This window comes from Megascapheus bottae, chromosome 2 (genome assembly GCF_031878675.1).
Source record: "Megascapheus bottae isolate mThoBot1 chromosome 2, mThoBot2.hap1, whole genome shotgun sequence".
Taxonomy (NCBI): domain Eukaryota; kingdom Metazoa; phylum Chordata; class Mammalia; order Rodentia; family Geomyidae; genus Megascapheus; species Megascapheus bottae.
In genome coordinates, this window is record NC_143510.1 from 93416450 (window position 1) to 93433661 (window position 17212).

At 47.7% G+C, this 17212-nt stretch overlaps 1 protein-coding gene across 1 annotated transcript in view; it reads right to left on the minus strand.

The window, feature by feature from the left end:
• Efcab6 (EF-hand calcium binding domain 6) overlaps window positions 1-17212 on the minus strand; it is a 153747-nt gene that overhangs the window by 67645 nt on the left and 68890 nt on the right. The window contains exons 12-13 of the mRNA XM_090328864.1: window positions 5869-5979; window positions 3780-3888 (exon numbers count right to left, since the gene is read on the minus strand). Of these exons, the coding sequence (XP_090184990.1) occupies window positions 3780-3888; window positions 5869-5979 (220 nt within the window). The remainder of the gene's footprint in view (window positions 1-3779; window positions 3889-5868; window positions 5980-17212) is intronic.

Sequence of the window (17212 nt, forward strand, 5' to 3'; positions counted from 1 at the left end):
TCCTGGCTTAAAATATTTTCCATGGAAGTCCAGCAGTGGGTCACTGGGACAACGTTTAAGTGCCCACACAAGCATTCCCTCCCCGTGTCCACCCCAGCCTAAGAACACTTCTTGCTCCTTGGTGACTTCTTTTTGCTGTGTATTTCACAGATGCAGGGTCATACTCTAAATCTGCGGTGGCTTCCTTGATTAGCAGGGCCTTCAGGAGTTCATCCATCCTGTAGCATGGCTCTGTATTTTGACTTTTATTATTCATTGATCTATGTTTTATTTTTCCTGAGAAGCATTACACTGTAAAGGTTTAGATGAACCTCTGGGTCGTCTGTACTTGGTAAAAAATGTTGGGAGTAGCCATGTGTATCTGCACACAGTCTGCATAGACAGGTCTTTCCTTCTCTTAAGCAGGTAGTCACATGTTAAGTGTTTAATTTTTCCAGAAATGACACTGGTTTTCGCATAGCGGCTGAAGTATTTTCCATTCCCACTCACGGTGTGTGGAGCAGCTTTTGGGTTACAGCCAAAAGCTGTAGTGGGTGAAACAGGACATTGAGGGACTGATGACGTAGGAGTCAAAGCTACCAGTGAAACCTGGAGCTAAGATTGCAAAACTGCTAGGACGACAAGGTTAAACACTGAGCTAGACATAAAGAAAACATATGCCTGGCTTTCTCCCACACAGCCCCCATAGTTACAGGGCATACATCTGTCCCTCTACAGCATCTCTGGCCTTCCTGGGACACTCTCCATGCAAGTAAGTGGTCCCCATGTCACAAGCTCTTTGGTTAGCAACATTCACCCAGAACCAGTGATTTCAAACAGTAACATCAAACAGTAACTGGCAAAACACCAAAAGCTACCATGAACCTAAGACAAAGAAACTACCCTTCTCTGGAGAATCTTACTGAGCTAATGCACGCAGTCCCGTCTCCAAGATCACAGGGATGCAAAGGCCTACCTCACTGGCTTTCTGTTTGCATTTCCCTAATAACTGAGCCAAGCATCTTTTCAGGTGTTGATTGGCTATGTTGGATGTTCTATGTGAGCCTTGAGTTTTAAGTGAATTTTAAGATTATTTAATCAATTTCAAAATTATACCCCAGTTGAGATTTTGATTGTATTTTCACTGAACACATAGATGAGTTTGGAGAGTCTCCATCTTAACGACATTGGGTACTGCAGCCATGAATCTGCATGGTGGTCTCACTTATCTGGGCACCCTTTCATTTCTTTGAGCATTTTATTCTTTTCAGCTGATGCTATTTTGAATGGCCTAGTAATCCGGTTTTAATTCTATCATCTCTTCTGTCTTGGAAGTTCGTAGTCTGGATGCTCCTTGCTAGTTATGGTATATTGATGTTTATTCAGCAAACTTCAGGAGCTCTATTAGCTCTTGCTCTCCCTGCCCATTACACGTGTATGAGATCGCTTTGTGTTTGAGTCTAGGCATTACTGACCTCACAGAACGAACACATTTCTTCTTGTATTTTCTGAAAGTTTGTGAGGGTGGATATTTCTAGAAGCAATTTGTATAGCTTTTCACATAGAGTATCTGCATGTTTTTATTAGATATACTTCCAGCTATTTGACATTTTTTGAGATTTATTAGCAATGATATTTTAACACTCGTTTTTCTAATTGTCTCTGGCAGTTTATAAATATTATTGCTCCCCTCGTGCTGTCTAATAATAACCTTCCAAATTCTAATATTAAATCTAACATTTGGGTATTCTATTGTGTAAAACCATGTCAGCTGCAAGAGTAGGAGCAGGTGAGCGGGTGGCAGGCACACTATATGCGGGTGATAGAGGTGTGCCCCGCGGACTGGCTTCTTCTACTCACAGAACTGGCAGTGCCTAGAGGCTGCCATACGACAAGCGGACCTAACATCATGCACGCGGGCTGCCTAGAGCCGGAGAGAGGCCCGGTTCCTACAGCCACCCCACCACCCGACAGCTCACCTAGTCCCATCTATGCCTGCTGCTTCCCTCTGCTATCCTGCCTTCTTTTCACAGCCCAGAAGTGGTGGGAAGGCTGGGAAGTGTTGCTCAGAAATGATGCGCCATGCAACCACGTGACCCTCCAGTGTCACTGCCTCTGGGACACTCAGATAGTCGGTGCACCAGGACCAGCAGCTGCCTTCCTATTCCCTGAATGTGAGCCTGTATGCCCAGGGCAGGGCCCCGGAGGGGCAGAGTCCTAACTCTTGGCCCCTCGATGCGTTTGTGGGTGTCTTGTTCAACGGGACCACCAAGGGCTCATGTTGTTCAGTGTTTGGAATGGTTAGTGTCAGGCCATCCTCTGCGAAAGGACTTAAATACTACTAGAACGTGAGTAGGGCATATGACCCCTCCTCAGCCTTCCTGAGTGGCCACAGCCAACCTTCTCCAGCAGGTCCCACAGGGTCAGAAGAGCCTAGAGCCAGGAGCTCGGTCCCTCCCCAGTGCCTCGAGCTGGTTTGGCCCCCACGGACAAGATGAGAAGCTCTGCTTCCTGGCAGTGGACATGGGTCATTAAAGGTAGGGGTGCCCAGACTGCTCAGTGCTCCGGCCCTAGAGATGGCAGCAGTCTCCCTTCACTGAGGACCACTTCCTAGGTGCAGGACAGTCAAACATCTGACACACACACACACACACACACACACACACAGCGTGCGATGCTGCACCCGGGTGCGCAGCTTTTATAATATATATGGCTACTGCTGTTCTAGCTCATTGCTACTTATTGTTTGTCTTTCACTGTGCCTGATCTATTAATTGCACCCCATCATGGTGGGGATACAGGAAAAATGGAACAAACAACCCATGCTGCCTCTTATCATGTCAGCCAACGACAGGCCCATCCACAGCCCTGAGAGCCAGGGGTGGGTCGAGGGCGTCGAGGTTTCCACAGCTTTCATAGCTTTGCATTAAACAGCATGCAGCACCTGACTGCAAGGTTTGCTACTGCTCACGCTTCCAGGTACCCACTGGGGATTCCTGGGTTGCATCCTGCATGGATCAAAGCAGGTATCTGATGTTTAAATAGGTGCGGTGGCCAGGAACACAACGCCCCACACCTGAGTCAAAGGAACTGTAGTCCCTTCCCTGAGGACACTGCCCAGGACTTATGCTTGGGCCACCCACAGGCTTGGGAAGCTGGGACTAAGGCTGAGTAACTCTCTTGGTGCTGCATCTTGTGTACTCGGTCCTATTTGAGTGTGAGGTCAAGTACTTTATCCAATCCTCAGTGTTTATTAGGTATTCCTCCCCAGTGAACAACTAGCCTGGCCACCACACATCAGGAGAACGCATGATGATGAGAGATAGTGCCTGATGCTCACACTGAGCAAAAGCAAATGGCAAAGCCACGGATTCCTTCCGTCTGCAACACAATTAAATACGGTAAACGGGGGATTTTGGAATGAAGAAAATGTTCTTGCTATGAGATATAAGTTGGTTACAAACTGATAGTTCTGCATTAGAGTGGAGAACGTCTGAATAATTTGCTAATTAAACAGGGAATGATGACTAGAGCCATGTCATTGTGATAATCTTGCCACCCATTTGGCCTCCTGGCCATCTGTATTTTTTTAGCTTATTGTATTGCAATTCATTTTACAGCAGCCTAGACTCCACCTTTAAGGCCAGGGCTCAGAAAATCCCCAGTATCAACCAAGAGCTCAAGAACTGCCTGTTGGTGGGTGAGTGTGTGAGAAGAGAGCTGTACTGGCCTCACTCTGTGTTCGCTTTCCTGGTAACAATGACTTAAAAGCAGGGGATGGGAGGGTGGTAAAATCTTACAGTGTTGCTTTTCAGCAATGCTTTCTTCAATGACACAGCACGGTCTTCTGAGTGTTTGAATAACTTTCTGATAATATTTTCCTTGTGAAATCGGCTTTGAAGACTGACACTACAAAAGGATGAGGAGAAAAGCAGAAATAAGATGAGTCTCTTGAACTTCGTTCTTTCTCAGTACAATCAACAAGAAGCCTCACAATAGCTGCAGTCTGTCCCTGTGGGTAGCTCCTTCTCTGGGACCCTAATGGGCTGTGTGGGTCCATTTATCTGTTAGCTGGGTGACAGTGAAGGGGGAGATGCCATGGTGCCACGCCCAGTGGCATCCCTGAGCTCAACCATCCTGCCAACACTGCCCACCATGGCCCCAGATCATCTCTGCTTGGCCGTCAAAGTTGTGATTTTGAACCGAGAAGAAAAGTCCAGAAAAACGAGTAGAGATGATGGCAGAGGCCTCCCGTGCAGGCAGCATTGTGCAGCACCCTGTCCATCCCTACCACAGAGGCTCGGGGCCTTGCCTGGAAATGAAGGGATGGAATGGCCCTCCACGCCTCCACTTCCAGAGGCCACGCACTCTTTTCTTTCTGGTCTGCAGTGTTCAGCCCTGAGCCCACCATCATGCCTGCAGGTGCTCAGAGCCCATGGTCAGCCGTGCTGCACACCACATCCAACGTCAGTGTGGAGTCTGGTCAGAAAGAGCAGCTCCGAGTCTCTTCACAAAACTCCACCTCCACCACCCTTTCCTCAGTGCTGGTGCAAGAAGGACAGAGGATGGGGGCTGCTCCCACTGTATCGTGACAGCCATCTTGGCATTTCCCAATGGGGTATGAACAGGGAAACGCACAGCTCCCGCTTATCAGAAGCACATGCTAGCACTGAGCCTATGCCCCTCCCATGCCCCTGGGTCTGGTTCTTCTGGAGACTGCGGGCACTGGCACCAGCCAGGGTTCTTTACGCAGGACACAGCCAGCAGCTCTCGGCTGTAGAGTCATCCCAGGATGGCTGCCATCTCCAGCCTCTCCCTCCTGGCCTCAGGAGCTAATGCCACCTCCATCACCATCACCATGGATATGGGACATTACCAAATGTCTTGTGGGAGGCGAGGCCGCTCCCTGTGGACAGTCGCTAATTTTGCACAAATAAAACTTTGATTTTAGGGGCCGGGAGTTTGGCCTAGTGGTTAAAGTGCTTGCCTAGCATGCACGAAGGCCCGGGTTCCATTCCTTGGTACCACATACATAGAAAAAAGCCGGAAGAGGTGCTTTAGCTCAAGTGGTAGAGCTCTAGCCTTGAGAAAGTCCAAGGACAGTGCTCAGGCCCTGAGCTCAAGCCCAGGACTGGCAAAAAAAAAATTTGATTTTAATTGACAGCCTTAGACAAGGTGCTGTCGGTTAAGCAGAAGGTTGGGAAATGAGTGATTCACTTCAGACAGACTCAGAGAGTAACAGCCCTGCACCATACAGGAGAGGCCAGAGGACAGGACAGCGCATATACACAAAACATGGCAACACGTGTGTGCACACAGTCTCACAGGAGCTCGCTCAGGGCCGGGGTAAGGCAGGCAGTGAGTGCATGCACCTAGAGCCACCAGCCCCCCTGAGCGGCCACCATGCTGAGCACGTGGGCTCTCGCTGCCTAGAAATTGGGCCAGAAATGGCAGCAGCCTTACAGCTAAAAGCAATTTGAAGAAAGAAAGATAGGTGAAAAATAATCTGTAAACTTGACATCATTATTTAAAAGTAAGAAGTTATTCAACAGAATCAAATTGATCATTCAGCAAATTAAAAAAATGTACCTGAGATACTCCCTACAACTACAGTGATTTTATAACTCAAGTGTAGAGATCCTGCCAGGTGCTGGTGGCTCAGGAGAGGCCGAGATGTGAGGATCATAGTTCACAACCAGCCTAGGCAGAGAACCATCCAAAAGCTGCCATGGAGCCGTGATTCAAGTGGAAGAGCTCTAGCCTTGAGTGAAAAAACTAAGTGAAAACATGAGGTCTTGATTTCAGTTCCCTGTGTGGGTATAAATAAATTAGTAAGTAATATATTAAACTAAATTATAATACAAGAGTTTGGGATTTGTTTTTACATACCTATTTCTTCTTTTTGGAGGAGGTGCATTACTAGTTTCTAACCCCTGGTGCTCATAAAATGATGTTAAAAATTGCTTCCAATTGATCTTGGCAGTGGTTTTTAATCCAAGCCTGGATGAAGGAGAAAAAACAAATCTTTCTATAAACATTTTCCCCTAAAATGCCACATAGATTAGATGCTTAATACTGGATCGGAAGTGGCAGCAACAAATTTATACGAAGTTTCAAATCGAAGTTAAACAAAATCGTAAAATAGCAACATAAACTGATTTTTTTAAGCAAGGGGAGAAAAATCAAACATTATACACCTCATGTCTCTCTGTTAGTACATTCATCAACTGAAGGTCAAAGTCCTAACGTTCATTAAATGTCTCTTCAGACTCTATTTCAAGAGCTGCTGTCAGCGTACGCAGCAGAGTGGAGGCCACAAGACAAGCATGTCCTGGGTCCTGGCCCCTGTGGACACCTTCTCTTGGGGTGGAAGAGTGTCCTGAGTGGTCACAGCAGGCCCTGATGAATGACATAAGCTCTTAAAAGTCAAGAAAGCTGAGCCAGGAGTGTGGCCTGGTGGTAGAGTGCTTGCCTAGCATGCACGAAGACCCAGGTTCGATTCCTTGGTACCACATACATAGAAAAAAGCCAGAAGTGGTGCTGTGGCTCAAGTGGTGCTGTGGCTCAAGTGGTGGAGCTCTACCCTTGAGAAAACCAAGGACAGTCTCAGGCCCTAAGCCCAAGCCCAGGACTGGCAAACAAACAAACAAACAAAAAAACCCACCTTCCTCCCAAAGTCCATATAGTCCCATGACTCAGGGCCCAATCATGTGGAGTTCAAGAGACCAGTGGACACACACCAGTGTGGGCCAGGCTAGCGTGTGAGGCCCTCCCCGCAATGGCCTCATGGAGGCCCGGCCTCACACAGGCGCCCCTCCCCTGCTTCTCAGTTCTCCTCAGCTGGAAACTGAGAACAGCACTATCCAAGGATGAATCTGACAAGGGGAAAAGCAACAGATAAAAATCTCCACTGGGAGCTGCCAGGCCACATATCCACCCCATGCTGAGTCTGTTACTCACCCACCAGGTGCTACCCATCCATCCATAACAAGCTGGCAAAGAGAAGTTTCATCAAAGATCCTCAGAACAGAGAGATGATGCCAAAGGGGCAGCTGCCTTGCTCTGGTCACTAAATCCAGTGCCTGAACAAGAACCTATGAGTGGGCTACCAACAGTCCAGAAAACAGAGGGAAGGGGGGCACCGAGGGAGAAGACCTTTGGTATTCTGTGAGCCCAAACTACAGAAGGGCAGGGTGAAGGCTGCCCTCGCCTACCTTACAGTTCAAGTCCGCCTGAACTTGTCTTGCGTGAAAATCTCGAAGATTATGATTTACTTCATCAGCATTACTGGGGTGATCTGTACAGGGCTGGCGGCCTCTCCTCACACCCAGCCATTGTGTGGTTTGTCTGGAGCCTCACAGGAGGGCAAAAACTAGTCCAGTGAGATCCATTTCTTGAGGAAGAAAGGGCTGACTTCTTGAGATCTACACAACTGTAAAATGTCCCGAGAAGCTGGGTGCCAGTGGCTCACCCCTGTAGCCCTAGAGGTTGAGGTCTGAGGATCGCAGTTTGAAGCCAGCTCAGGCAGGAAAAGTCTCTTGAGACTCTTGCCACCAATCAAATCACAGAAAAAGCCAGAAGTAGCACTATGGCTCAAGTGGTGGAGTGCCAGCCTTGAGCAAAAGGAGCTCAGGGACAGTGCCCAGGCCCAGGGTTCAAGCCTCAGGACCAGCAAAAAATAAAACAAAGAAAAAAAAAAACCATCCTGAGACTAGATCAAATGTGTGTCAGACACGGTGGCAGCTGTTATCTCAGCACTGGGGAGAAAGAGGCAGGAAGACCGTGTGTTGAAGACCTGCTTGAGCTACGAAGTGAGACCCTTCCACAACAACAAAAAAGAAAAAACAGGGCCCCAGCTACCAAGATCTGTCCCTCTTCCCTTTCCTCCTCTTCCCTGTGCATTTCGGCTGCTGGGAGAGGGAATGCAGTCCAGATGTGAAGACACCTGTAGGTGTGATTACGGCTGTGAGGCCGTCTATTGGGAGACTAAACCAAGGCTCTCGGAAAGCTCTCAAATGCATTGTGCTTTAGGAGATAGACAACCCCCAAATTTAAAACTTCTGTATTTCAAAAGGCAGAGTCAAGAAAACAAAAAGGCAAACCACCTAGAGAGAAAATATTGGGGAACTGATGTCTAATAAAGGGCTCAAGCCGGCCGCTGGTGGCCTCAGCCTGTTATCCTGGCCACTCAAAAGGCTGATCCTGAGGAGGAAGGTCTGTGGTCTGGAGGGGTGGCTCAGATGATAGAGCACTATCCTTGAGCAAGTAACGCCAAGAAAATGCATGAGGCAAGGCCAGGAGTTTGCCTAGTGGTAGAGTGCTTGCTTAGCATGCATGAATTCCCAGGTTCGATACCTTGGTACCACGTATATAGAAAAAGCTGGAAATGGTGCTGTGGCTCAAGTGGTAGAGCTCTGGCCTTGAAAAAGCCCAAGGACAGTGCTCAGGCCCTGAGTTTAAGGCCCAGGACTGGCAAAAAGAAAAAGAAAAAAGAAAAAGCATGAGGCCCTGAGCTTGAGACTTGAGTGGGTAATACATAAATGACTCAAATCCACAATAGATAAAAGATCTTACAAGTCAATATCAGGAAACCAACTCAGTAAAAATGGACGAGATATATGTAATGATACTTAATCAAAGATGTTATGTTTGTGGCCAATAATGAATCATAAGCAATAAAGATGGACGTCATTATCGAGAAGGAAATGCAGCTTCCCGTATGGGCATTAGTCTCATCACCTGTTGGTAGTGGGATTGCATGTTGGTTCAGTTATTGGGAAAACAGATTGGGAGAATCTTCTTTTCCACAGTTAACCAGACAAACCAGTGGGTTTCCTCTGGGACACTGCCATGAGAAATGAAAACAGGTCTGTGCAGACTTCCTGCGAAGGTGCCCTCCACGTCTCCCACGAGGGCCTCCCCCTGACCAGCACTGGGAGGAGCCAGGTGGGGAGTGACAACATGTCAGGTCGTGGAGCACAGGAGGGGCATGCCGCCCGTTCTGGAGGAAAGCTCCCAGAAAGCCCGTGCTGGTGGCTCACTCCTGTAATCCCAGCTACGCAGGAGGCTGCGCTCTGCAGATCACAGCGCAAAGCCAGCCGGGGCAGAAAAGTCTGTTAAAACTCTCCCTTCCGAGAAACCGGTAAAAAGCTAGAAGTGGAGCTGCGGCCGAAGTAGCAGGGTGCCAGTCTTGAGCGAAAAAGTCAAGTGACAGTGTGAGGGTCCACTGCAGGCACAAACAAAACAACTCCTGGAAAGGGCAAAATTACAGTGACACCGACAGAGAGTGGGAGGGAAGACGGCTGATAGCACAGGCGTGAAAATGCTGTGTTCTCCATCTTGACTTACTGAGATACATACTTAATTATTTTTATTAAAAATTGTATTTCAGTAAAGGTAGGGTTTTTCAAAAGTTAGACAGAAAATGGACAAAGGATATAAACAAAAAATTCTTTACGGAGGAAGTACATACAACTTTTAAGCATGAAACACAATGAAAATAGCAGTCAAACCTAAACAGCAAAAAAAAATGCTCTTACCTATCAGATTAGTAAGGATTTTCAATGGCAGCGTTAAATACTGGCACAGGAGCCTCCCTTGTAAGAATAAATTAGCACCTTTCAGAAGTACATCTCAGCAAATGGAACATCGGCCCTAAACATGTCCAAACCCTTGACTCGAGGATTGACAAAACACCGCGCAGCCCTTCAAAATTAGTGTCAAAAGTGTTTTAGTGACATAAAAAGGCTCCTCATACAACATCCTGTGAGAAAACACAACATACTGATAGCCTGCCTGGTCTGAACGATGTGAAGTGAGCACGTGAACATGTGAATGTTCACACACAAAAGAAATGCTGCAGGGAAACATCAAAACCTCCCCAGCAGCCACTCTATTACAGGCTGGTAATTCTCTATGTTTTCTCTTAATTTCCACTTTGAGCATGCCTGGTGTTATATGAAATACAAATAAAAATCCATTTGAAATAGAAAGCTAGTAACCCTTGTTAGCTAAAATCATCAAGACCGAGCTGGTTTGTCACTCCCAGCAGTGCCCGGTGGCTCTGGCAGCTGCCCCCTGGCCTCTGATGGTAGAAACCAAACACATTCCCACCATGGGATCTAGGTAGAGACTTCTGCCGTCACAGAGAGGAGGGGTCACAGGAATGCATGCAAGTCCCATCGCTCAACAGACAGCTACTGTGGAGACAAGAGCAAGGAGCAGTGGCGGCAGAGTCCATCCACGGGGCACAGGGACTCCCTCGGAGGGCAAGGCCCGGGGTGGAAGGTCAGATCACAGCAAGTGGGAATGGCAGTGACAGGAGACAAGAGAAACACAGCTGGTTGCCACCTTCCTCTGTCCTGTGGCTAGAGCCCACAGCCTCACCCCTTCCCTTCTCCAAGCAGCTCCGCCTGCCTGGCTGATAGCACAGCGGCACTGGTCTGGAAGCCTCAGAACATCATTTGCATCTCTGGCCTGGACTTCACTGGGCTTCCTGGGTGCAGCCTCTCTGTTCTAACAGGCACATGCATCCAGCACTAAGGCGTGGACAGCTGTCCAGCAGCCTCATGTCCCTCCACCTTCCACTACACCCAGCTCCTCCCACAGAGGCAGAGTGACGACCAAGTCCACTTCCCTGGGGTCGAGTGGGTCAAGGCCAGCCACGACTATATATGCTCCCCTCAGACCCTCTCACGCTGCATCTCTAGACAGATCCACAGAAAGCCATGCTGCCTCCCTATGCAAGTACAGCCTGGAGCCACCATCAAAGGGAAAGGGGATGCTTTCATATTTCATATTTCCAAGGAAGTTGCCTGGTTTGGGCCAATGTAAAAGCTACTTAGAAATTGGTCAATGATGGGACTGCTGCAAAAATGCATCAAGTCACAATGCTGATCTCACATGTGAATCCACACAGCCCCCGGGGTCTGCTGTGCAGCGTGGGCAGAGCAAAGCCTGGCCGTGGGCCTCCCTTCCCGTGCACCTTCACACAGCTTTATGTTGGGGCTGAGTCAACTCTGCTTTCTGTGGCAGTGAACTGGGAAGGAACTGTGCTCAAGGCTTGCCACAGGAAGTCACTCGTCCCTGATCTAGGAAACACTGGGTCCTGAGACTCTGCTCCACCTCAGGGCTCCCACAGACACCACTGAGCATGCCATGGGTCTATGGACATGGTTTGTATGCAGCCAGACCCAAGCAGGTCTGGAAGAGAAAAGGAGTGAGCGTGAACAAGAGTGTGGACCTCCAGGGTACCTCACCCTCCCCTACACCCATGACCTTAGGGAAAGACCTTATGCCAGGGTGGGCAGAGGGCGTGGGGGCAGGTGGGCTGTGCGGCACGCCACAGCATGGTGAAGTGCTCACTGTGGCCACGCCTTGTCCAGAGCAGGAGATGGTGGCAGGCCTCTGGGTAGACTGCACGTGAGCCTGATGGGCAGATGGATCAAGAACCCACAAAGAATGAGCCTCACACAGAGAGATAACCAAGAGGCCTAGAAAAGAGGCACCCACGGGCCTTGGAAGCGAGCACCACTGGAAAGACTTGGTGTCTCACAGAGGTTCCCATTGGCAGGGGCCATGGAGGGAGCTCCCGCCGGAGAGGAGGGCAGAGTACCCATCCTGAGGACGCCTGGGCAGGCACTAACGACAGCGCAGGACTCAGAACATTCCCATCACCACATACCACATGCTACCCATGCGGACACATGTCCTACCCTCCTCTCAACCCTCCCTCTTGCAGTCTTCCCTCCTAACCCCTCCTACCTGACCCGGGGCCCTAAGCAAATCTCTCCTCACTCTCAGCATCTTGCTTTGTCTTTTCTAGAAAACCCTCCAAATGGCACACAACGGAGCGACCTTGAAGCCCGGCTTCTCCCGCTGAGCACTGCCATCTTGGAGTCACCCATGTTGCACAGGTGCCTCCGTGTTCCCTTCTCTTTCACTGAAGAGGATTCCACCATATGGTGTGCTAGCTTGTTTAGTTATTTGCCCACTGAGATCACCCCTGAGATGTTTCCAGGTGAAGAGCAAGTGGGAATGTGTGTGTGTAGGTTTGGCAATGAACACTTAAATCACTTAAAGTCATATAAAATGCCCCCAACGTAAACATGGATGCATCCTATAACAAAAAGATGCTGGATGCTACGGGCTCACACCTGTACTCTTAGCTACTCAGGAGTCTGGGATCTGAGGATCATAGTTTGAGGCTATCCCAAGCAGAAAAGTCCACGAGATTTTTTTCTCCAATTAATTACCAAAACCTGGAAGAGGAACTGTAGCTCAAGTGGTAGAGAGCTAGCATTGAGTGAAAAAGCTAAGGGACAGAGCTCAGGCCCTGGGTTCAAGCCCTAGTGCCAGCACAAACAAAAAGACTTTTTATTAAGTGGATGAACCATTGTGGACAGAACCTGATACAGAGAAGTCTGGTAGAGTAGAAATCTAGAGAATAGAAAATTGAAATTTGGACCAAATTGTGAATAAGAATTTAAGATGTGACAAAGTAGACACTAAACACAATAGGGAAAGGAGTATTAGTAGGTGGTAATAGAAGATAGACTTCTTTTTGGAAAATAAAATTGTAATTAGGATACCCAACTTATAGTACAATGGATTAAAGTGTTAATTTTAAAGAGTAAGAAAAACAAGCAGAGTGGAATAGAATTTTTAATCAAGCCTTGGTAAGAATGATGAATTAATAGATTTTAAACAATAGAAGGCATTCAAAAGAAGAAGATGAATGTGCTTATTTAATTCTATGAAGATGTAAGCCTCTTCATGATGAGGCGTCAAGTTAGTGACAGGAGCCCGGAATGCTGAAGAAGGCTTCCCCTTCAATCATTATCTAATTATGTTTTAAAAAATCAAACGAAAGGTGATGGTGCTAACTTGAACAACCTCTCCTGGGCCACAGCCAACTCAGAGATGAAGGGACTCACGGGGAGGGAGTCGGACCACTAGGCAGGCCGGACAGTGCCAACTCCCACCTCTCCAAGAAATCACATCCCAGCAGCAGCAAGCTCCCTGCCTTCCATTGCTGAGGTTTTGTTAAACTGCACTGGCATCCAATACAAGAAGTGTGAGTACGTGAAAAGTGCAAGGGCCACACAAAGCCGATGATGACGTACGTTGCTACTGTTCCGAGGGAGCCGCCCTTAAGAGCGTCCACACAGTGACAGAGCAGGTGTCACGCGGCACGCGGCACAGCAGGTGCCAGAGGCTGCCACCCTGGCAGGGAGCTCCACTACAACTATCTACAACTGCCACCTTTGCCAAGGAACCTCACACTGAGAGCAAGCCCTGGGCTCCTGCCTGCTACAGAGAATCAACCAGCCACTGCTTGGAAACAATAAAAGAAGAGAGCTCACCCTGTACTCACTCCCCTTTGCCAGGCCAGCACAGTGCCATAGAGAGAAGAGAGGACAGCCAGGGGCCTGAGAACCCCAGAACCTACCCACCTGCCCCTGCCTCCTCACCTCAGAGAATCAGGCCAGACAGCACGGCCAGCTATCTGGGTTCAAACAGACACAGCAAGGAGGCAGAGCTCTGATGACAGGCTCCGAGCTGAGCTGGGTGTTCCTGGCGTGTAGAGAATGTTCTGCTAGGTTCCAATCCCAGGCCAGCCTTGGAACCTGCCTAGGGCCTCCCAGAAGTGTGATACCACAGGAGCTGCTAGTTCCCAAGCACGGGGAATGACCTGAAGGAGCCCCTTACTGCCCTGCCCAGCTTGGCAAATCCCACCATCCTGAAACAAATGGAAATATGCCTACAACATGCATGAGGCACCACCACAGCAGTGGCAAGAAGAACGTTTACAGCAATGAAATGCCCACACCAAAAGAAGAAGGAATATCTCAAACAAGCAACTTGATGCCAGAAAAAGCATGAACCACACCCAGCATGGTATCAGCAGAAAGAAAGAACAGTGATCACAGAAGAAGATAAATTACATCGGAACCAGAATATCAATTTTAAAAGATCAATGAAATGGAGTTGATTTCTGAGGACTGAACTCGGCCTGGCACTTGCCAGGAAAGTGCTCTTCCGCTGAGCTAAATCCCCAATACTTGGCATTGATTTTTTTGAAAAAATAAAATGGATATATCTTTAGCTAGATTAAAGGAAAAAAAGAGGACTCAACTAAAATTCAGAAATGAGAAAGCAGACAGTAAAACCGATAACGCAGAAACATAAGAACCATAAGAGACTATTATGAACAACCAAACACTAAAAAGTTAGACACCAGACAAATCTCCAGACACATACAATCTACCAAGACTGAGCCCTACAAATTCAGATAAGTGCTATTTTGTAAGAAACAACTAAATTCTTCATAACAAAAGAATAGAAATAAAATGCTCAGAATGCAAGGCATGGTAGCCCAGGCCTGGTAAGCCTAGCTGAGGCAGGAGGCAGGAAGATTAAAATGTCAAGTCAGCTTGGGTTACAGAGTGAGACACTGTCTTTAAAAAAAAAAAACTGGCAAAAAATATGCTTGATAAATACTAATGACAAGAGAACTGTTAAGCCAGACTGGTGGCACCTGCCCATAAACCTTACTCCTCAGGCGGCTAAGACCTAGAGGTTCTCAGTTCAAAACCAGTCTAGGCAGAAAGGTCTTTAAGAATCCATCTCCAGGACCAGAAGTTTGGCCTAGTGGTAGAGTGCTTGCCTAGCATGCAACAAGCCCTAGGTTTAATTCCCCAGGACCACACACACAGAAAAAGGCAGAAGTGGTGCTGTGGTTCAAGTGGTAGAGCATTAGCCTTGAGAAAGCCCAAGGACAGTGCCCAGGCCCCTGAGTTCAAGCTCCAGGACTGGCCAAAAAAAAAAAAAAAGACTCCATCTTCAATTAACCTCCAAAATATCCAGTAGAGGTCTTCAGTTCAAGCTCTGGCGCACACACACACAAGCATGCTTGTTTGCTCACATGCACAAAAATAAAATCACTATTGGGATTTTCACATCAGATGAGACAGTCAGCACGGAGCGTCCTCAGGGATGGCAGAGTATCACACAGTGATATCTCGAGGATAGGCAAGTCTGTCCATCTAGGTATATAACACAGATGGACACAAAAGTGTCCCAGATTTTGGGGTTCTGTTTTTAGCTCTTTCCATATTTGCATAGGAATAATAAGATCTAGGGGTAAGTCCCAAGGCTAAACACAAAGTCTGGATGTGTTTCGTAGCTACCGCCTCTATTCCGCTGAAGGCAGTGTCTCCCGGTGTTCTTAGGGCACCTGCATTTTGACTATGGCTCACCAGGTGTGGAATCCTCAAACTTGTGCCACGCAAAAAGTCCTGAGCTTTGGGCTGGGAGTTTGGCCTAGTGGTTAAAGTGCTTGCCTAGCATGCATGAAGACCCGGGTTCGATTCCTCGGTACCACATACATAGGAAAAAAGCCAGAAATGGTGCTGAAGCTCAAGTGGTAGAGCTCTAGCCTTGAGAAAGTCCAAGGACAGTGCTCAGGCCCTGAGCTCAAGCCCAGGACTGGCAAAAAAAAAAAAAAAAAAAAAAAAGTCCTGAGCTTTGAAATCCTTGAGAATCAGGGATTCTCACCACACATGCAACCTGTAACTGTGGCTGTTTACTGTGCCTGGTTCCACCAGGAATTCTGGGTGGATGCAAAAGAGTAACTCATAGACCCCAGACCCCTGCAAGCAGAGGCTGGATCAACAGCATACCCCTGCCCCTGCCCCATACCCTCATCCTGTGTCCATCACTCCCAGTCCTCCAGCAAGCTGCTCTCCCCTGCGACTCTTTGTTACTGATGTTTGCATTTTTCAGCACTTACCACAATGGCTGACAGAGAAAGGCATTCAATAAATGTTAGCTAAATGACATTTTGTGCAGGTGCTAAAACTTGAATTTTAAAGACTCTGAAGCCAATATGAAAAATGCCTATAATAAACATTTCTATTTTTAAAAGCACAGTGTAAAACTGTAGGTGTACCCTGATTACAGATGTAAAAATCATCCATGTGTGGGAACAAACTAGAAGGGAACGCAGAACCACGCAAAGAGTTCCTTAGGTAAGATGGATGATGACTTCAGGTTTTTAATTTCTATTATTGTTAAATTATTGCTTCTGTGATCTTGGAAAGGAAATAGATATGGCTGCATAACTTTTAGCTATTCAAGAGAGGAATTCCTTAACATGGCTACCATGTGAGCACAGCACAAGGGAGCTGGTTTCTGAGCCACAGAAATCTTTGCTCCTGGGATCAAATTTGCTTCTCCTTCTGGAAGTCATGGATTCACGAGCAGGGGCTGTCTCTGAACAGTGGCGCTGGCAAGGAAAGGATTTTCAGTGCCAGCTAACACTGCTTCCTCCCGTGTGTCTGACACCTCTCCTCTCCAGGGCACCACAGGCCTCAGCAGTTACTAGCATTATACAGGACAGTCTCTCCCTCAGCTTCTATCTCACTATCTGTGAAAGAACCTCCTCTTTTTTCCCAGGAAAGGAAACCAGAGACATTAAAGAGAGTTTTCTCTCATCCAGACTTTTTAAACAGAAAGGAACCAGAAATTCTGAATCCTGCAGAAATGGCAGACTCCAGGTCCCAGGCAAGGATGCATGAGATGAGCCCAGTGCATCTGGTCATACCAGAAAGCAAGAAAGCTATCCATAACTGCTAGTCACAGCAGCAGGACCCAGGAGCTACCATGAAAATGCCCCACGTTGACTTTCAATTGACTGGTCACAATCAAATCTCAATAGCAGTAACAACTGTTATGAGTTGGGTATAGTAGTGCAGTCCTGTAATCTCAGCTTGGAAGGCTGAGAGGCAGGAAAATCCCCAATTTAGAGCCAGACTAGGATACACAGTGAGACCATGTCCCAAAAACATCAAAAGAGAAAAAGAACAATAACGGCAAGGAAATGGAAACATATCACAAACGTTTAGGTTGGTGAATTCATAATAATTAACTAGGAAAAATTACTCAATACACATTTGTAGAAGATGCTAGAGAACCAGCCCCTAATTTTTTTTTTTGGTCAGTCCTGGGCTTGGGCTCAGGGCCTGAGCACGGTCCCTGGATTTTCTTAAGGCTAGAGCTCTACCACTTGAGCCACAGCACCACTTCTGGCTTTTTGCTATATATGTGGTACCAAGGAATCAAACCAGGGTCTTTGTGCATGCTAGGCAAGCACTCTACCAGTAGGCCAGACTCCCGGCCCCCCCAACCCCTAATTTTGAAAGGCAACAAATGTGGTATAACCAGCCAGCTG